This window comes from Panthera leo, chromosome A3 (genome assembly GCF_018350215.1).
Source record: "Panthera leo isolate Ple1 chromosome A3, P.leo_Ple1_pat1.1, whole genome shotgun sequence".
Lineage (NCBI taxonomy): Eukaryota > Metazoa > Chordata > Mammalia > Carnivora > Felidae > Panthera > Panthera leo.
In genome coordinates this window covers 67,547,585-67,569,001 of record NC_056681.1, presented here as the reverse complement: position 1 = coordinate 67,569,001, position 21,417 = coordinate 67,547,585, and the positions used below count along the sequence as shown (strand labels likewise).

Genomic DNA, 21,417 nt, shown 5'->3' with positions numbered 1-21,417 from the left:
TTGCTACACTAATAGGTACTTACAGGATCCATGGACATAAACACTATTCAATCCCTGGAAACACTGCATGGTACAGAAAAACAAGCTAGGAAGAAGAATCAGCCAAGTAGGAAGAGGGGCAGATTCATTTCAGAATACCACATTATGGGGCACTTAAGAGCACACATCTACAGCAAAATCCCTCAATTTCCTCCCTGTGGGAGCCAGCCTTCAAGCTAGCCCCACTGATCCGGGCCTTGGCCATTCTTGGCTTTGTGTAGTGCCCTACCTAGCACATTGTTTCAGGGTTGGTCTGTGTGACCAAAATGATATGGTAGAAGTGATGATATTCAGTACCCACACTAAGTCACAATAGGCATTGTGGCTTCCACTTTGCTCTCTCTTGGATCGCTCATTCTAGGGGAAGTTAACTGCTATGTCCTAAGGACACTCAAGCAGCCCTGTGGAGAGGTGTTCTCATTGAGAAACCAAGGCTTCCCGCCAACAACCAGCACTAACTCACCAGCCAGGTGAGTGAGCCACCTGGGAAGCAAATCCCCCACCCCAGGCAAGTTTCTAGATGAATACAGCCTCAGCTGACTCTTGACTGACCTCATGAAAGATCATAAGCCAAAGCCCACCAAGCTAATTTTCTCCTGATTCCTTACCCACAGAAAGTGTGTGAGATAATAAACGTTTGTAGTTTTAAATGACTAAGTTTTAGTGTAATTTATTACACAGCAATACCTAACTAATACACTCACTGTTTATTTTTCCTTTTCAGTAAAAGGTGGTCCTGCAAACTATAGTAAATCCTTTCATTAGAACTAGATGGGCAGGGAATCAGGGAGGGGTGGAAGGGCTTGGGTAACTCAGTTCGTTAAGTGGTTATGCATCTAATTCTTAAATTTGCTCAGGCCATGATCTGATGGTTTGTGAGTTTGAGCCCTGCGGCAGGCTCTGTGCTGACAGCATGGAGACTACTTGGGATTTTCTCTCTCTTTCTCAAAATAAATAAGCATTAAAAAAAAAAAAAAAAAAGAACCAGCTGGGGAGAAAAAATGAAAGGAAGGAAAGGAACAAAATTTGCCAGGCCCCAAAAAAAGGACTGAAGGGAACAACACTTAGCCCTCTTCTTATTCCTTGTTTAAACTTCACACACTCTGAACATACCCCAAAAATCAAGCAGAGAAGCAGTCTCACCCCCACTCCATACCCCAGCAAGAAGGGTCAACTATACCACACATATTTTTTTGCTTTTAAACACATCCAGGGGCACCTGGGCGGCTCAGTCGGTTAAGCGTCCGACTTCGGCTCGGGTCATGATCTTGCTGTTCGTGGGTTTGAGCCCCACATCAGGCTCTGTGCTGACAACTCAGAGTCTGGAGCCTTCTTCGGATTCTGTGTCTCCCTCTCTCCCTCTCTCTCTCTCTCTCTCTCTCTCTCTCTCTGCCCCTGCCCCACTCACGCTCTGTCTCAGTCTCTCTCAAAAATAAATAAACATTAAAAAAAATTTTTTTTCTTTAATTTAAACATATCCAATGAAGAAAGTTACACAGGGAGTATAAACAAGGAAAGAGAAAAATGCCAGCAAATTAACTTTTCCAACAATAAAATGCACTTTTCCTTATGCCACATCCCGGTCAAAAAACTACTGAAGTCCTCCATCCTACATACGACGCAAAAAGTCTGGGCCTTGGCCTGCCCAGGGGCCTTCTAGAGTCTGGAGCCATGTTTTTTTTCTGTGCAACCTGACCTCCCATTCCTCCACTTAAAAGACTTGACACTCTTGCCAAAACAGATTGTTCACTGCTCCCTTCCCTCCGCCCCACCCCCCCACACACACTTCATTATGCCTTCTAACTCCATGACTTTGCTCATGTCTTATATCCTCTTCTGGAGGAAAAAAAACCCATCCTATTTCTCTCCTCCTATTCAATTCCCGCTCATTTTTCAAAGCCCATTCAAACCGCCAAAGAAGCTTTCCCAGACACTACCACCAACAGCAATCTTCCCTCCTTGATGACCTCACTTCACTTACTGATCTTACCACCCACACTTCCCCCTACTATTTAATTTCTTAAGAATCTCCATGTTTGCCATATTTTATCTTGAGGGTAAAGACCGTGACTTACAGTTTTCTTCCATGTCATCCATGGTAGTTGGCTGATGCACAGTAGTGGTCTGAAAAGATAACGTGTCCTCCTACTTGTTCAGGGCAAAGAAAGGTATCCTGAATTAACTTTACCTTCTGATTCAACGGAGATATAGTGTCAATGGCAGAATCAATAGGAAAAATCTGAATCCTCTGTTCTGTATAGGTGTGAAAGTTCAGTAGAGCCGTCACAAGATCTTGAACAAAAGCCAGGGCCTGCCCAGCAATGTCCCGCATCTTCAGCTTTTAAATGGAAAGTATATAAAGTCAACTCTCCAATTACTATTCTCAAACAACTTTAGTAAGTCCCCTTTTAGAGAAAACACTTAAATTCTAGTATAATTATTCCTTAATTTAAATTTATTTGCTCCCACTTGGATTTTAATATTCCCTCCTAAGTAAATTAGAATGCCACCAGTTTTAGAAAATAGACCTCTTCCACTTAACCTAGACCATATAAGCACAAGTCCACCAACCTAGAAGAAAAGTAGGACTCACAAAATTATTGCATCCCATAATTCCATTCTAAAGTTATCAGATGAGAGAGAACAAAAATCTGTATTATTTATGAATTCAATGAACAGATTATGCAATTTTTTAGAAATGTATGACAAAGTGAAGCAAAAGTTAAACACATGGTTTTTAGTGCACTAAACAGAGGCCCAAACCGATAAATTCTTGTTTCTGAAAAGTCTGACATACACATCGCTGAAAATAAAAACATCATCATTACCTGATGTCTCCTATTGTGGAGTGGAACGTTCAGAGCGTTATACTGACTATATTCTACAAAACAAAAATGGATGCAGGTTAATTCATTTTACATTTACAGAGAAGCTGCATAACTGAAAAATAAATGCTCTGCAGCAGAATCAGCTTTACGTAAGAATTGTAAATGATCATAGTGTAAGAGAATAATGGAGTTTATATGGAATCAGTTGTTTCTTAGATAAAGTAAAACTTTTGATCTTTTTTAAGTATGCCTAACGTGGGGTGTGAACTCATGACCCTGAGATCAAAAGACATATGCTCTATCCAGCCAAGCACCCCCAAATTTTTTTAACTGTAAGATAAACCCTGAGTTTCTGTTTCTAAGAAATATTTCCAAAAAATGAGGCCTATCAAGATTACTTAGGCCCATGATGTTCTTGCTATCTTCAGTCATGCTCCTTTCTAAAATAACCCTGCACACAGCTGCCACACCAATCATCCAAAAATATCACTGTTTTCATGACAGTACAATATTTGACAGTCTACCACGGTCTGCTACTGCTGATCCCAACAACTCAATGCTAACTTCTCTGGGTTGGTCTCCTCATCTTTCTCACAGTCGTTGTCTCTATCCCAGACTCTGTTATCAACCTGTTAGCTTCACCTGGCTTCACACTTCAATCCCCGCCTCCATCCCTATGAATCTCTACAGCCACTCAAACCCTCCCTCCTCTGCCTGGTCCTTAATCAGAAAGATCTGGTGTCCAAATCCAACTCAGAAAGTCCCTATGCCGCTCTCATCCAGTTCTCTCTTACAGCCCCATTTCCACCAAGGGCTTGGTCTCCCATCCACAACTGGACTATTTTCCTATCAGTTCTCTTGGGGGCCTTGCCTGTTTTCCCTCCCAGCCTGGCCCATCATTTCCAACACTGCTCTTGCTAACATGAAAGGAGATCAGGGTCCATGACAACCTAATTTACCAAACTTAAGGGGGCCTCAGTGATACTCTGCAATCCATGACTTCATTGCTGTGTCCCTTCCCAAGGCACCTGTTCCAAGCCTTTTCCATTTTAAGCCTCAAACACCATTCCCTGTCTCATCCTCTGCCCCACGGATGGGGTAGCCTCCCCCTACAACACCAGGAAGACCAGGGCCGAAGACCAAAGGGTTCCTATGTTCCCTACCCTCCACCTCAGAGTCCATGGCATCACATATCCTGTCCTCAGCCAACCCTCCCCCTGGGTCCCCAGCAATAGCTCCTTCTGACTCCTCACGGCCTAGTCCATCAACCACCCCCTCTCCTCCCTACTTCTTCAAAATTACCTTCAAAAAAAGCATTTGTTGCAGCTTTTTAAACTCTATCCCCATAGTAACTTGTTCCCCTTTACCTCTATCATACTGAGTCCTCTGCCCTTACGCATCCCCTGCATACAACGCCTTCTCTTTTACTCCCAACCTTTTCCATCTCCTTCATTCCCCCTGCTCAAAGAACAGCATGTCTTCCTCATGTCTCCCTATTTCCTCAGCACCCATGCACCTCTAACCCTCTGCCGGCCATCTGGTATCCACCTCTATCCTGTGTAAAAACATTCTTCTCCCAAGTCACCAAAGCAGCTGCCTTTACTGTCCATCACCCTCTCTGAGCTCCCTGCCTTTACTGTCCATCACCCTCTCTGAGCTCCCTGCCTTTACTGTCCATCACCCTCTCTGAGCTCCCTACCTTTACTGTCCATCACCCTCTCTGAGCTCCCTGCAGGAATGCTACAACTTAGAACTGCTGCCCAGCACCACCAGGCTGAACACTCCCTTCCCCACCTCCCATGGCACCCCATTTCCCCAGTTCGCCATCATCTCCACTCCAGCCTCTCTCCTTCCTGATCACAGCTCTTCAAGGGTACTACACGGGCCTCTCTGCACTTTATACCCCTCATTCCCAACATTCTCAAAGCCCATTCATCCCCCCAGGGTCAACTTCAGTCTCTCTCCAAGGTCTGGGCTTTTATTAGAAATGCATACACCAATAGACAGCTAGACGTACGCTGATCCGCCAGAATATTAAACAACAAAGTTAAGCTCGCCACCCCTCTCCTCCATAAACCTGCCTCTCACCTGCCTCTTTGATTTCTGTCAACAGTGCCACATCTTTCCCCCACACTGCTTCTTCACACTCCTCTGCCTGCCTGCATCTATCGCCCTGACAACTCAGGCCCCAGCCTCCATAACAGGACACCAAGACTAGCATCACGGTAGTCTTGGCCCCTTGCCCATTCCAGGGCAGTCTACACCCTTGGCAGACCAACTCTGTGAGACCACAGATCTCATCGTGACATTCAAAAGCTTAAACACCTCCACTGTCTCGTGAATTACGTCCCAACTCCTTGGGTCCGGCCCCTCTCAGCCTTTCAGAACTCACCCGTCACTGCCCCCACCTCCCAGTCACACTTAACTAATTACTGCTCATCAGACTGTGATGGCACCTTTTGTCCCACATACTACACTCCACTCAATCCCCTGGCTGGTTCTCCTGCATCTCAGCCCAAAAAAACCTACTCAGGCCCAGTTCAAAGCACACTTCCTCCAAAAGACTTCCCCAAACAACCCTCTAGCAGTAATCTGTCCTTCCTCTGAAACCCCAAGAGTCTTTTTTATACATTTCTAGACATTTCTATACATTATTCTCTCCCCTTCTGAACTACAAGTTCCTTCAGGGTACCCTGAGATTTCTTAGAGATTTTTGTATCCCTTGTGCTCCCTACCCACATAGGCACTCAGCAAACGATCTCTAAATATTTCAGAACTCAAAGAAGTAACCCACAGTGACATGGTAAGGATCTAAAGTAGGTAGGGTGACAACTAGTATTGGAAAGGGAAAAATTTTAAAAAAGAGATCCGGAAGGAAATTATTAGAACCTGATGACAAATTGATACAAGGATTAAAGGGAAAATGAAATACCAAGATTTCAAGTCTAGGGGATCAAAGTATGCTAGCACTATTCACATTAATGTAGAAACTAGAAACAGGTGTTGTTTTCAGAGGACCTTAGGTTTCTGACATAATAATGACATATGCTGATTTTAGTGTTAGATCAAACTGCTGGGGTTTTTTGGTGTCTTTTGTTTCCTCTTTTCTTAGTTCTTCCAGAAGAAAAATTTAGGGGAAGTAAAAAATTTCAATCATGTAATTGTAAGAAGGGAAATCTGTACTTAATTGAATATAGGCTTCAAAATTCCAAGCAATTAAATAAAATATATTCTTCGTTTTCAAGGTTCTGATTTAATTATCTAAATGTTACAAAATTGGTACCTATTATACATGTAAGTTGATTTTCTTTTTTTAAAAAAGTTATTTTTCTTGATATGGCTATGTAAATTACCAGACCATTCTCAGGATGAAGAGGAAGCAGGACTTACTCAACTCAGCTCTGTATCACTGAGCAGGAGATACGAGGCTGAGAAGATCCATCGCCCACTGCCCTTCCCCCACTTCCCCCACCATGAGCAACTTTTCTTATACAAATTTTCAGGTATTTTATGTGCAGGATGGTTTTTACCTTGGGATATGCTAAATATGTGCAATTAAAAAATGTGGATTTGAGGTTTTTCCAAGAAGGCCAACTTTGGAGTCAGTCTCCCTATGAAACATGAGGGCCAAAGCTGATCAAAAAAAACAAAAAGAAAGCAATCTTGTGTTGAGCCAATGAAGTTTTTTGCCACATAGATTAAAAATGATTTTAATTAGTTCATTACCATAGACAGGTTCAAAATTGCACATAAAGAAAAACTGTACATTAATACCTACTTGTATCATTAAAAGGTACTTTTTCACTGATGATTGATAAGGACTCCTCTAATCTACCTGACAAATCTTCATGAAGGTTCTTTAACTGTAATTGACTGAAAGAAAAAAAAAATACAAAACCACATTATTGCCAGTCAGACAGTGGATCCTCACTTCCTTGTTACCACAACAGCTGGTATCAGGCTTTCAGAGAATTGTGCCTGACACTGGGAAATGCTTGGTGGTAGACAGTTATTAAAAGATGAAGATAAGAAAAACACTAAGCCTCAATTCTGAAGCCCTTGAGACTTCTGTTGAATGACGTTGAAGACTGTCAGAATTTATCACAGTCCCAGTATCTAATACAATCTTATCAGTTTATTTCCCCAAGTGCAAAGTAATCTTAGAGCCATTTCAAAATCACAAATTTTCTCTTTATGGCACACAAATGTTTGTTCAAGTATTACAGTAAAGTTCTTTTTTAAGTATTCTATCAGATTCGTCTTCCCCTTGGGCTCAAAATCTGATAATTTCTCTGGTTTTGATTCAATTATGAGTATAGGTATACATCTAAACCATGCATATAATTCCACCAATGCAACTAAATTGAAGAAATACACGTTGACTGATTCTGTAAAAACCTAAAATATTATGTCATTCATCAAATAAATACTGGAGTATGCTTTTACCACCCATCACTTCATCAAATTTTAAGATTTAGGTATCTCCAAATTAGATCATATAACCTCTCTTTTATTCAAAATGTACCATTAAAAGGTTGGCATAGTGATAAGGAGTCAGTTTTCCTCCCTGGGGTTATCAGAAGGCTCTCTCTTCAGCGCAGTCTGAAACAGAAAGCACCCAGTCCTCAGTACAGGAGCCCCAGAACGCGATCGGCCACGGCAGCAAACATTTGCACAGGCTGAGGACTAACGCACAAGCCACTCCACCGAGAGTGCATAAGGCCCCGGAGAGAACAGAACTGAGGAGGACCCCGGAGATGGCCTATTCCCAGCTCACTTCAAATGTGAGAAAACTGAGAGAGAAGAGTTGCTAAACCAAAACTCAGGTCTTCTGATTCTTACTTCAGGGCCCCTTGGAATTCACGTTTCCACATACCATTCTTCTGTTCGAAGCCGACATTCCTTGGCCTCCTTTTCTAGAGTCTGAGATTTTACCTGAATTTTAGAAGAAAAAGAAAAGCAGATGGCTCAGGCTATAGATGAGAGAACACTTAGGGGACACTGCAGGCAAGCGCCTCCCCTTGAATGACTAACTCTGCGTTCCGTCAAGTGCACAGATTTACAAGAGTCTTGACTATCTCTTAATGTGCTCTCACCAACAGTGGGGCTTACTTCTAGTTTGGCCTTGTCATTCTGCAGTTTCTCGATCGTTTCCATGTACTTCCGCGTCAGGCCATCAACCACAGCTTGGTGCTGGGCCGCCTCCATCTCCAGGGTGGCCAGTCGACTCCTCAGCTCTGCTTCCACATGCTTGTGCTGCTCATCAGCTTCAAAAAACTGAACAGAAAAGATCATTTTTATCTTTTCACGATATCCTAATATGTACAAATGAAGAGGAAAATAACAGCAGTGACTATTCATTGAGCAATTTCCACCCGTTGCATATGCTCACTATGCAAAACCCGCACAGGCATGATCTCACAAGATCCTCACAGTAGGTCAGAGGTAGTGCTGTTATCTCTCCTTTACACTTGCGGAAACCAAGGCTTCAAGGGTCTACATAACTTGTCAAATGTAGAAACAAGATGTGAACACAGGAGATCCATGCCAAAGCCTATACCTCCTCCCTCTCAATCTCACGGATTTCTTTCAAACAACTTCTGGCACACAGAGAGAATTCAACTGACCAGGGTATAACTTTTCTGCTACGCTAACTTCCACAATTAAAAAATCCAAATTCAAATAGTTGCTATTCCTAAAACAGGTAAAACTCCTTTCCTTAATAAGATCAAAAGCTCATTTTGTTAACATTCGCAAAAAGAGTGCAATATACACATATTTATTTTCCACCATTTCACTACGCTCACCATTTCACAAAAAATTCAGGAGGCACAGCTGGATATATTACAGTATGACTCTTAAAATATGCTGTATGTTGGGAGGCAAACACTGATTATTCAACATTCCATAAATATATGAGTGCCTGCCATGACAGAGAGAGACCCTGTCCTGGGGAAAGGCATAAAAAAATGACATGGTGTGTACCCTAACAGACCTTACAGACCAACAGGTGAACAGATACAAACCAACTAAATGGTAGTAACTTAAAACACAAACACTTCTTTTTGATAAGCCCTCATCTAAATGATCCATCTCATCATTTTCTAGCTAAAATGAACAGTGCTTAGTACTGTACTGTTAAAAGTTATTCTGCTGTCCTTTAAATAAATGCGTACTTCAAAGCACACATCAGATTAAGATATGAAAGAGATTTAAGAAGCGAATGAATGACAGTGACATATATACATAACAACCACAGGAGACATTAAAATACATACACAAAACACTCTGTGCTGTCCTGCATTGGTTTTTCCACATTCCAGATCATATGAGCCATCTTTTTAATTATGTTTATTTTGAGAGAGAGAGAGAGAGAGAGAGAGAGAGAGAGAGAGAGAGACAGGGTGCGAGTAAGGGAGGGGCAGAGAGAGAGGGAGATGCAGAATCCGAGGCAGGCCCCAGGCTCCGAGCTGTCAGCGCAGAACCAGACGTGGGGCTCGAACCCACAGGCCATGAGATCATGACCTGAGCCAAAGTCAGATGCTCAACCGACTGAGCCAACCAGGCGCCCCATCATACGACCCATCTTTAAGTCATTGGAAAAACAGAAAGATTTTCTCACTTGTATATGTAACCGTTCATTCTCTTCTATCTTCTTTTGTAGATCTTCATCAAAGACGCTCTTCTGCTCTTGACTCAACTGAGAAGAAGATTCTCCACTTTTCTGATGGAAAGAATAAATTATGTCCACATAACTTTCATCCTTTAGGGAAACATCCTAAGGTACACAGATTCTCTATCACCTTAGTAGCCTGTCTCTTCTATGTGTGCACCATTCTCAAACAATCCTGCAAAAGGTATACAATCCATCACTTAACTTTTCCTATTTGACACAAGTAGGAACTGCAAATATTGAAACAAGCAGAAGAGCTTAAAAAGGAGATAAAGGGAATAAAGAACAGATAAGGTTCACTATTCTTTGCAGATCAGTCCGGGAGTGGTTCTATTGGGAGACATAGCAGGCCCAGAAAGCTAGCAATAAAAACATGCTACAAAACATCATTTCGAGTTGATCTTTTGGTTTGGGAAATGACAGTTTTAACAATTCCATGAGTCTGAGTTGTTAAACTCCTTTAAGAAATTGTAATAAATCAGCATTCACAAGGACAAATTCACACAAAATTTCACATAAATATCTAATTTTTAAAAAAATATACAACCATATAAAATAAAGTTATTATAAATAAACGGAGGGAAAAAGCTCAAAAACACCTTCCTTTCCCTTTTTTACTAATATTAACTTTTTCTACATAGAAGAATAGCACTATTTAAGAAAGCCAATAATGAACATTTGTTTTCATGGAATACAAGAGCTGAGACTATTCCAGGGATAGCCTAACAATGAAACTGTGTTCAGACATCAGTCACCACCCTTCTCTGCCTTTCTTGTGCCCTCACTCCTCACTTAAAATGAAGTTACTTACTGATCCAATGTGAGCCAATGACTGGAAAGCCCTTTGAAAATGGAGTAGCTTTATTAAAAATAAAACATTAAATATCCATTATGTTGGGACACAAGAGCTGCACAAAGCAAGACTGCCGAATGACATATTCTGGGTCACAATGCTTCCCAAGTTGGAAAGCTTTAATTAACATTAATTCAGAATTGTTACACCCAAACCTCTGAGAAAACATCCATGGGAGGGGATCTCGCCAACCTGGGGAGGCTGTTTGAACAACCAACATATGGTTGTTCCTTCCCCAGGGAATCTCCAGAGCATGCGTATTTTGACAAAATTTCCCAAGTGATTCTAACAGATACCTGCTTTCACTCTCTCTGTTCTCCATTTATTTGAAAATTACCACTCTAGAGAATTCTTTCATGTAGAGGAAATGTGTATGGAAAGGTACTAACGTATAATTCTGTTGATTGCCTATCATATGGCAAAAACAGTTCCAGCCACCTTTACAGAATCCCATTTACTACTCAACAAACCTGAGAGTATCATCCCCATTTTGCTGATAAGAAAACTGAGGTTGCAAGACTAAAATGACAGATGAAGAATTCAAGCATGGGCTTAACTCCAAAGCCTGTGCCCTTCCCTCCACACCACACTGCTTCAGAGTTGCTATGTGCCTTCTTCTTCCCTCCCATCCTTCTACTCTTACTGCCTCAAGCCATACGTTTGCCAGGTGCCACTCTACATACACACAAGACTTAAAGATTCAATCACTAGCCCCAACCCTTCAAAAAAAATGCAACTTCTTAGTCGCAGAGTGCTCCAAAGTACCAGACCACCCATCTCATGGCAATGAGGATCTTGTCTCACTATACAAACCATAATGGAAAAAGTTTACTTTTACATGGCCACACAAGAATCCTAAATTGGCCTCCTAAGAATAAATACTAAGAAATATCTGCAGCAAACTTTCAAGCATAAGGAATGAGTATTTCGACTGCTACTTTCACATGAGCTGTTACACTTTAACAGTCTCACATTTGATTTGCCCTACCTTGAGTTAATAGCGACTTAGTGTAACTGAAAGCAGTAAATTTGACCAGTATATACATAAATATATATACAAATAGCAAATGTCTGCTTCCTTGACCCGACATCCAGCCATAATAATGGAAAATTAGGGAATGTGGAGATGAGGTGTTCTGTTAAAACCCAGATGGCCTGTAGATGTCTGTACCTCGCAGACAAGGTCTCACTAACTTGCTTGTATTTGACCTACCTTGTTTTTCTTGCCTCGGGGTTCACTTACAGCCAATTCATCTTGAAGTAGTTCTACCCTCTTGGCAAGCTGCAGATTTCGAAATGTCAAACTGTCCATTTCTTGCTGCAGTTTTCTCAATGACTGATCCTTCATTTTCAGTTGTTCCTACATCCAAATGAAAACAGACCATTCCTTACAATTTCACCTTAAGGTTTAGAGATAATGAAATTATTTTTGTTTCACTAAAATATTAAAACCTCTTGCTGTAGGGAATTCACATTGTATGTTTATCATGCCAGTTCCATGTTTTCAGCTATTTGGCCAAACCGAGTAAATTTAAAAATAAAAATAAAAATAAAGCATATATATTGAAGTAACAGACAGTCATCAACTTAAAGTAAAATACCTACAACTGTATGTTGTTCCATAATGTTGTTGCGTATGTGTCTGGCAGTGAGGAGGCACAAAGCCTGAGGCTACAATTTTATAAACTTGAAATGTGAGAGAGAACTTCATACTCACTGATGACGCCCTTCAGTAAGAATGGGAAGCAAATTTATTTGCATTCATTTTTTTCCCCATAAATCCGCCCTGAATTTAAGTCAGCCAAAATGAAGTCTTTCCAAGACACTGATTTCTCAGGTCAAAAATCAGTATTATCCTAACATGAGAATATTTTTAGATGCCGTTTGCCCTACATCAATTACTTTAAAGTTTTAAGTGAAAATAGAAACAAAATCTATATTTTAAACAACATATATTTCGCTGCCCATTCTGAACTGTTTATACTATAATGGGGTAAGAAAATGGAAAGCTAGGGAAATACTTAGCTTCACTCTATTTTTAAAAAAATATTATTCTCAGTAACTTTACTTATGACATTCTGACAACTTTGTGTTCACTGGTTATCGAACACAGATGACCAAATACTACTGCATATTTCAAGATGTGTAGGTTTATTACTTTCACTGAAAAACCACTGCAATGCTAAGATGAGGTCAAGCTCAATGATAAACTAATATAAGTATACTGCAACAGCAACCTAGAAACCAAAGTCTGGTATCTGCAACCTACTGACATTATTTGCATGTTGAGAGCAGCCAGAGCGATAGAATAATGTTTCCATTAAGTAGAGAAACAATTTTTCTTTTCTATCGATTGTTAGTAAGCCCTTAATTATTTTTTTAGGTAAACTATGCTCCACGTGGGGCTCAAACTCATGACCCTATGATCACGATATGGAACTCCTAACTGTATGTATGCTCTACTAACTGATCCAGCCAAGCGCCCCTTACTCAGTAAGCCCTTAATTTTTGCTTGCAGTTTAATGGTAAACATAGACCTGCCCATATCCAAATTATATTTCAAATTAAAGAAATCCAAATCAAGGAATGCTGACAGTATCTAACAACTCACTGAAGAGGCAAACCCAATATTATCAAAAGCCTGCTGTAACAGAAGACATCCTAATATTCCCATTGAGCAAACAAGCAAATTGCCATTCTTACTATAACTATAATGACCACTATAATGAATAGTAAAACAGTTATTTCTTTACATCCTTACAATTAATCACCTCTGACTAATGCTTCAACTCCATTAACCAATCATCAATTTCAAAAGACAGCTATTTCAACCTCTCTGTACACCCTAGTTTCTGCAATGGGAGATGATGATAATGTTATCTGCCTTCACAGAGTTGTGTGAAGACTAACTGACAGAGCAGATGTAATGTGCTTGGCACGATGCCTGTTACACAGTGAAGAGTTCAACAGTCACCATCACCAATGTCGCCACCACTGCCACCATCGTAGAGTTAACCAAACAACCAGCAACGGGATGCGGTCATATGCCAGAGTGGGCTACTAAGACACTCCAGGAAATATCTTCCCCAGTTTTAAACATCATTAAGAGAGAGGCAGCCTGGGTGGCTCAGTCATTTAAGTGTCTTACTTCAGCTCAGGTCATGATCTCGTGGTTCATGAGTCTGAGCCCCACATCAGGCTTCTTACTGATGGGCACACCTGCTTGGAATTCTCTCTCCTTCTCCCTCTCTCGATCAAAATAAATTTAAAAACCTAAAATAAATAAATAAATAAATAAATAAATAAATAAATAAATAAATACCTTTAAGAGAGGTAATGATCACTTCTTCAATGATTTAGGCAAAATAATAACTTGACTAACAAATCCTAACTATAAAGCTCATGCTTACTAATCTTGGCTTGGGCGCAGACAGCTTCGGAAGTATGGGTACGGTGTTCTGAGCTGCCTCAGCGCCAAGTCTGTGCAACAGCACCTGAGGACGGGGCACTCTCAAGGCAGAATTCTCTAGGGTAGGGTCCAACACTATAAGTAAAAGTACATATTTCTGGGTTACCCACGTGGAACCACCCAGGATAGGTCACTGGTTGGAGGCTACTCCAGGAGGAAATAAGAGTAAAGGGAATCCTAATCCCTTTTGTCTAAAAATCAGGCAAGGGAAAGAGTGAAGAATAACATAGACAGTATATTTAACTGAAACAGGCCATGAAGAAATCTATATTCTAGAATTAATTTATTCAATTAAAAATATCACTAATCAGGGGCCCCGGGGTGGCTCAATTGGTTGAGCATCCAACTTTGGCTCAGGTCATGATCCTGCAGTTCAAGCCCATATCGGGCTCTGTGATGACAGCTCAGAGCCTGGAGCCTGCTTCAGATTCTGTGTCTCCCTCTCTCTCTGCCCCTCCCCTGCTCGCACTCTGTCTCCCTATCTCTCTCAAAAATAAATAAACATTAAAAAATTAAAAAATATATATCACTAAGCAATATTTATGACATGCCTACTAGAATGAGGCAGAAACAAATTCCTTCATCTCCTATTATATTTCTCCCCTCAGTGAACAAAGATGCTGATGATAAAATGTATCACTCAGAGTAACCTGATTTACAGAGGTTATTACTATGAAATACCTCAACCCAAAAGCAAGATCAATGGACTAAATGGTTCACACTTTCAAATCCATTTATTAGGGGACAACCATCTGCTGAATGCTGGGCATATAAATGTGAATAGGACACAGACCCCCTCAGAGTGCTATCTAGTGATGAAGACATATAAGAAGGCCCATTAATTCAGATAAATTTAGCTAAAGAGAGGCCATGAGGTATAAGGGAAAGCACGAGACAAAGTCAAATGATACTTTTTTATACTTTTTAGCAAGGAAATCAAAGTGTATCATGTTCATTACCTAAGCAAGTAGGAAAGTTAAATACAAAAAACTATATTACCTTCTCCTATCCCTAGTGAATCAGTGTCATTGTTGAGACCTTACCAGAAAACCAGCTGAATTCCTTGCATTGAGTATCGCCCAACAATGACTTACCCTCACAGTACAAATATGAAACAGGTTTCTTACCTTTAAAGCAGCAGAATTCGCTTGTTCATCCACAACACCTTTTTTCAGGACCTGATTCTGAGCCCGAAGCTGAAAACAGAGGAAGCAATAATTAATTTTTAATATAAAGCAATAGCAAGGAAATCATTTACCCTTACTTCACAGGATCATTACACTGAGTAACTATCTTCCCACATATATATGAAAATAGAAATATTTGCCCGGAAGAGGATAGTAGATATCATCATTCTGTCATTTCCTCAGATAAGGCACAGAGGCTGAGCTGCCCAATGATGTAATACTAATCAGTGGCAAAATCGAGACTAAAATCTAGTTCTCTTGACTTCCACCCAGTACATGGTTCTTTCTATAAAACCAAGTCACTTCTTTAAAAAAAAAAAAAACAAAAACCAAACACAATAAACTAAGTACTAATACAATAAACTAATATTAAAACTAATAGAAAGTAATACAATAAATAACAAGGTACTGTGTATGCCATTTTCCTTGAACCTCTGGCACACATTCATTTGTAAAATACATACATTCTGACTACTTATAAAACCCTACAGAAAATCAAAGTGTAGGGCATTAAACATGCCCAGCAGGATACTGTGCCTGATATTAGTCATGCAAATATCATCACCCACAATAGCCTCGGGAATGGTACACTTGCAATAAGGCATCAGCTAAGGTAGTATATGAAAGCAACTAAGAAGCAGACTCAATCCAGAAGTCAGTAATAGCAGCTAACATCTGAAAGCTCATTATATACCAGGCGCTGTCCTAAATGCTTTACATGTATCACTTCATTAATCCTTACAACCCTATGAAGTAGGTACTATAATTATGCCCATTTTACAGATGAGCAAACTGAAGTACAGAGAAGTTAAGTAGCAATGCTGAAAGCTCATTATATACCAGGCGCTGTCCTAAATGCTTTACATGTATCACTTCATTAATCCTTACAACCCTATGAAGTAGGTACTATAATTATGCCCATTTTACAGATGAGCAAACTGAAGTACAGAGAAGTTAAGTAGCAATGCTGAGATTCAGACCCCAGCAGTTTTTACTCCAGAATCATAATGCCATTAGACAATATTGGTTACCATTTTCTAAAGCTACATATAAATGAGAAAAGAAGTAGGCAGGAGAAGTTGGGGGAGTCTCTGAAGAGGTAGGACTTGGGCTTTATTTTTTTAATTGAAGTATAACTGTTTTATTTTTTTAAAATTTTTTTAATGTTTGTTTATTTTTGAGAGAGAGAGAGACAGAGTGCAAGCAGGGGAGGGGCAGACAGAGAGGGTGACACAGAATCTGAGGCAGGCTCCAGGCTCTGAGCTGTAAGCACAACTCAATGTGGAGCTTGAACGCACAGATCATGAGATCATAACCTGAGCTGAAGTCAGGCACTTAACCGACTAAGCCACCTGGGTGCCCCCAACTGTATTTTAAATAAAGCAAACCAATCAAGAATTATGCAGCTAAATGAATTTTCCTTATGTATACCTCTATATAACCACCACTTACAGGGTTTTAAAAGACTAAATCTCCTTCTATAGTAAACAGAAAGTTCTCAGCAAGGATAATGCTGAGCATGTAGGTATATACACAAGTCCAATGTAGCCAAAGCAAAAGGTTTACAGACTAATAATCTAACTGTGCAGTAGGGAGACAATGGAAGACTTTCTCTGAGAAAAAGAACGCATGGGATGATTTTATCTGTGCGCTTAAAAAAAATCTACTACTTCTACATAACTCAGATCTGTCTCCTGAGAACAGAAATGACCCTCCTCTGTGCCAAAAAACAAACAAACAAAGAAAAATAGGAATATCTGAATACTAAATCTTAAGCTGAGTATGTGAAACTCATTAGAAAATTTAGCTAAGAATTCAAGAAGAAAAGCAGGAATACTACAGGATATTCAACAGCTTGAGCAAAATGCAGATTTAAAAAAATAAGCTTTTCTATTTTTAGAAAGTTAAAGATACAGTTCACTACCACAACAGAAAGAAGACCCAAATCTTGCTCTGCCAATCAGTAGACAATACAAACTTGAAAAATTCACTTAACCGTTCTGAATCTCAGTTAAATGGTCTATAACATGGGTGAATACAGCTACCCTATCTTCTTTCTTCTGACGTTGTTGTGAGAACCAGAAAAAGAAACTTACATGAAAACACTTTCTAAATCTTAAAAGTCCCCACGAATGGAAACAGAACTTTTTTTTTTTTAATGTTTACTTATTTTTGAGAGACAGAGTGCAAGCAGGGCAGGAGCAGAGAGAGAGGGAGATGCAGAATCTGAAGCAGGCTCCAGGCTCTGAGTTGTCAACACAGAGCCCGACATGGGGCTCGAACCCACGAACCATGAGATCACAACCTGAGCCAAAGTCAGATATTTAACTGACAGAGCCACCCAAGAGACCCAAAACAGAACTCTTATTACTAGAATGAATCAGAAGGATAACAGATGACATTTATGAAAGCTTGCCTGGTATAAGGCATTGTGCTAAATGATATGGTGGAAAGAAGTGGTCTGCAAAGAGCTTACAACTTAAAAGGCACAATGAAAGATAACTAGCAGGACTTACTAGAACTTCACTTCCCTACAAGAAGGATTGGCAAACTAAGGCCTGTGGGCCATACTGGCCTGCTACCTAATTTAAAGTTTTACTGGAACAGAAACACAATCATTTGTGTATTGTCTATGGGTTACTTTTGAGCTACAATGACAGGGACGAGTAGTTGCAACAGAAAATGTATGGCCCTAAGCCTTATATAGTTACCATTAGTCTCTGTACAGAAAAAGTTGGGGCATCCCTGCTCTAGAAGTTCAGAAAAAAGAGGTATGACTTTAATATTGACTTCCATCATGTAGTATTTTCCTTGTGCAACAGTATCAACACACTCTTGAATATGTGCTAGGTAACAGAATTCAATAAATACTCTCAAACCCACACAGCCAAAAGATGGCAATGACATCTCTTATTAAACTGCTCAGTTTTAATTTTACTTTTTAAAGTAGTAAATTTTACATTTACTAATTTATGTTTAACTTCTGTACTCATCTCCCAATTGTCACCAAACTATCATTCATGGTAGACTACAGCATACTTCCCTGTATTTCCTGCCTACAATGAAAGATCAATACCATGGATAGAGGAGGCAATCCATCAATTTTTAGTTAATTAATCAAATTAAATACTGTATACAAAAGGTGTTTGAATGTAATACATTATACATCTATAAAGCTGTCATTATTTTAACAGTACCTCTCTGACAATTCTCCAAATGACTTGAACCCTCAAAAGCCCTGAGCCTAACTCCCTAAACACCACTACACAGACTACTCTATGTAACTCTGGTTCTGGAACAGCCCAGCTTCAGTCAGGCTTATCACAAAGCTATTTCGAGAGAGAGAGAGACAGAGAGAGAGAGAGAGAGAGAGAGAGAGAGAGAGAGAGAGAGAGAGAAAGTGGTAGTTAAGTCAACTATGATCTCTCTCCTGCCACTTTGACAATCTGGGATAGGATACCTGGCCCAAGGTTAGGGGTTTACTATGTCCAAGAACAAACTGTTGCAAGAGTTTGTGGGGAAAGAGACATGAATCACACATACACATTTTCTCATCTAATCCTCAACAATCTCCTGTGTTAGAATCACTTAATTATTTCATACCAGGAACATTTTGACATTTTACATGTTTTACAACCCTATAAAACAAACTAATAAACATATAGCTTTCCTTCATTACAAAGTAATGTTGCAACATACAACCCTAAGCCCATCCCTACGCCTCACCAAAACCTGGATTCAAAACTTCAAAACACTGAAGTCACCTGCAGACCCCAGCTTCAGAATCTTTGGTCTGGATGATCCCTAAAATTCCTTCCAGTCCCAACATTTTAAGTATTCCAAAGTGCTGGCAATCTCACTTGGTCTACCTACTTACTTGTTCTTCCCCCTTGGAAGGGGATAAAATACCTGTAGGCTATACAATACCAGGTAGTGGTGGCTGGAGTTATTGTCACTGAGGCAGGAAAGAAACCTTCTTCTCTCAGACTTGCCCTCAAATGGAACCCTTCTGCTCCTGCTCCTATGCAAGGAAACTCATTAGAACAAATCCCACCCCTAAATCCTGCGATCTAGCTGACTCACCAGTGACGAGAAAAGTAAATCAGTTGGACTAAAGAGGAAGAGTAAGACACCCCTGGCTTTTCTAAGGCCTTACTATTCAAAATGTGGTCTGCAGACAGTTACAATAGCATCACTTGGGAGCAGATTCTTAGGCCCCGCCCCAGACCTACTGAACCAGAATCTGAAGTTCAACAAGGTCTTCAGGTGAGTCAGAGACATTCTGTGTTTGTGATGTACTCATCTAGGGGTTAAACTAGCACTTTCTCACAGGGTGGCCAAGAGCCACATGTGCCTAATTGAATTTAAATAAAATCTAACAGGGGCACCTCAGTGGCTTAGCTGGTTAAGCATCCAACTCTTGAATTCAGCTTAGGTCATGATCCCAGGGTCTCAGGATTGAGTATCACGTTGGGCTCTGCACTGAGTGTGGAGTCTGCTTATGATTCTCTCTTTCAGGGCACCTGGGTGGCTCAGGTATCCAACTCTTAATATTAGCTCAGGTCTCACGATGGTTTGTGAGATCAAGCTCCACGTCAGGCTCTGAGCTGACAGCACAGAGCCTGCTTGGGATTCTACCTCTCTCCTTCAAAATAAATATTTAAAAAAGTAATAATAAATAAATAAAACCTAACATTCTGTTCCTTAGTTGTACTAGCCACATTGAAAATACTTAATAGCCCCATATGGCTAGCAGTTACCCTACTGGACAGCATAAATACAGAACATTTCATTCTTATAGAAAGTTCCATTAGATAGCACTGAACAATGCTATTTTCCAGTCAAACTTCACTAGTGAACCCTACACATGAGGGCAAAAAACAAAAACAAAAAAATAAAACTGATACTAGATTTTAATCCAAGATACTAGATTTTAATCCAGCTCCTGAGTTGATTTCCCTTACAGCAAGGGGCAATTAATCAGGTTCCACCAAGCTCCAACCAAACATGCCAAATCAAAACTGACCCTTCACCAATATGAATAGCTCTTTCCTAAGAGTGTAAATCTAAAAAGCTCCCAAAGGCAATCTCTTTCATAACTAAAAGTAGCACCAACTGCAAAGTAAACTGTTAAGAGAAATCATGGATGTCTGACTTTCCCAATGGTTTTTACTGCCTCAAAAAGAGCTTCAAAAAGATTAACTGAGGAAGAGCTAATAATACTGATACCATTCCTTGAGCAATGGTTCTCAAACTTTGGTGTGCATCAACATCATTGCACAGGTTTTTACACACAGATTGCTGGGTTTAACCACCAGTTTTAGATTCAGTAAGTCCCAGGTGGACCTGAGAATTTATAATTCTGACTCATTCCCAGACACTGATGATGCTGAGGCCACACTTTGAAAGACACTGACCCAGAGTGAAACATACATTGAGAAAACAGAACTTGAAACATGCTTATACACATAACATGATGCCAGGCAGGGATACAGGAGCTCCTACAAAGAAAGCAGGCTGAAACCAACAGAGCCAGGACTCAGTGCTCTAAGCCTCTCTTCTCTATGAGGTATACCTGAGCATCAGAAGCAGACCAGGCCAGGGCACCTGGGTGGCTCACTCAGTTAATTGTCCAACTCCTGATTTTAGCTCAGGTCATGATCTCACAGCTCATGAGTTCAAGTCTCGAGTTGGGCTCTGCACTGACAGTGTAGAGCCTGCTTGGGATTCTCTCTCTCCCATGCTCTCTCTCTGCCCATCCCCTGCTTACACTCTAAATCTCTCTCTCAAAATAAATAAACAAACATTAAAAAAAAAAGAAGAAGAATGGGGAACCTGGGTGACTCAGTCAGTTAAGCATCCGACTTCAGCTCAGGTCATGATCTCATGATTCGTGAGTTTGAGCCCCACATAGGGCTCTGTGTTGACGGTTCGGAGCCTGGAGCCTGCTTCAGATTCTGTGTCTCCCTGTCTCTCTGCCCCTCCCCTGCTAGCACTCTGTCTCTCTCTCAAAAATAAATAATAAAACATTAAAAAAAAAAAAAAAAAGCAGCAGCAGACCAAGCTGTGGAAGAGACACCATGTAAGAAATGATCTTTGATTCTTAATCTACAATGTAGTAACTGAGGCCTTGATTAGCTTTCCCTCACATCTTAAAGAAGTAGCTTGTATCTCTTACCAATTAACTCCATAAACCTCTAAAATTCAGTTACCTACACCTTTTCCCTCCCCTGAACTTTATTAAACCTGAAATTTCAAAAGCCTCCAATGACCTCCTAATTGCCCAAACTACTAGGGTCTTAATCTCTACATTCACTGCCCTTTCCATTAACACTCAATATTTTAGCAATCAGCCTCAGAAATTCTCA

General features: G+C 40.3%; 1 protein-coding gene and 1 long non-coding RNA gene across 4 annotated transcripts in view; one reads left to right on the top strand and one right to left on the bottom strand.

Annotated features, from left to right (window-relative positions):
• The window catches only part of PPP1R21 (protein phosphatase 1 regulatory subunit 21), a 63,377-nt gene that overhangs the window by 38,786 nt on the left and 3,174 nt on the right, over window positions 1-21,417 (bottom strand). For all 3 annotated transcript variants that reach the window (XR_006200665.1, XM_042932219.1, XM_042932220.1), the window contains exons 2-9: window positions 14,990-15,058; window positions 11,607-11,753; window positions 9,490-9,591; window positions 7,980-8,144; window positions 7,744-7,802; window positions 6,646-6,740; window positions 2,868-2,920; window positions 2,228-2,377 (exon numbers count right to left, since the gene is read on the bottom strand). Coding sequence is in view for 2 of the 3 variants with exons in the window: in XM_042932219.1 (XP_042788153.1) it covers window positions 2,228-2,377; window positions 2,868-2,920; window positions 6,646-6,740; window positions 7,744-7,802; window positions 7,980-8,144; window positions 9,490-9,591; window positions 11,607-11,753; window positions 14,990-15,058 (840 nt within the window). In the remaining variant the exon portion in view is untranslated. The remainder of the gene's footprint in view (window positions 1-2,227; window positions 2,378-2,867; window positions 2,921-6,645; window positions 6,741-7,743; window positions 7,803-7,979; window positions 8,145-9,489; window positions 9,592-11,606; window positions 11,754-14,989; window positions 15,059-21,417) is intronic.
• LOC122216039 lies at window positions 423-13,539 on the top strand. Its single transcript, XR_006200666.1, has 3 exons — window positions 423-509; window positions 9,532-9,650; window positions 12,777-13,539. It is a non-coding gene; the product is annotated as an uncharacterized LOC122216039 (long non-coding RNA).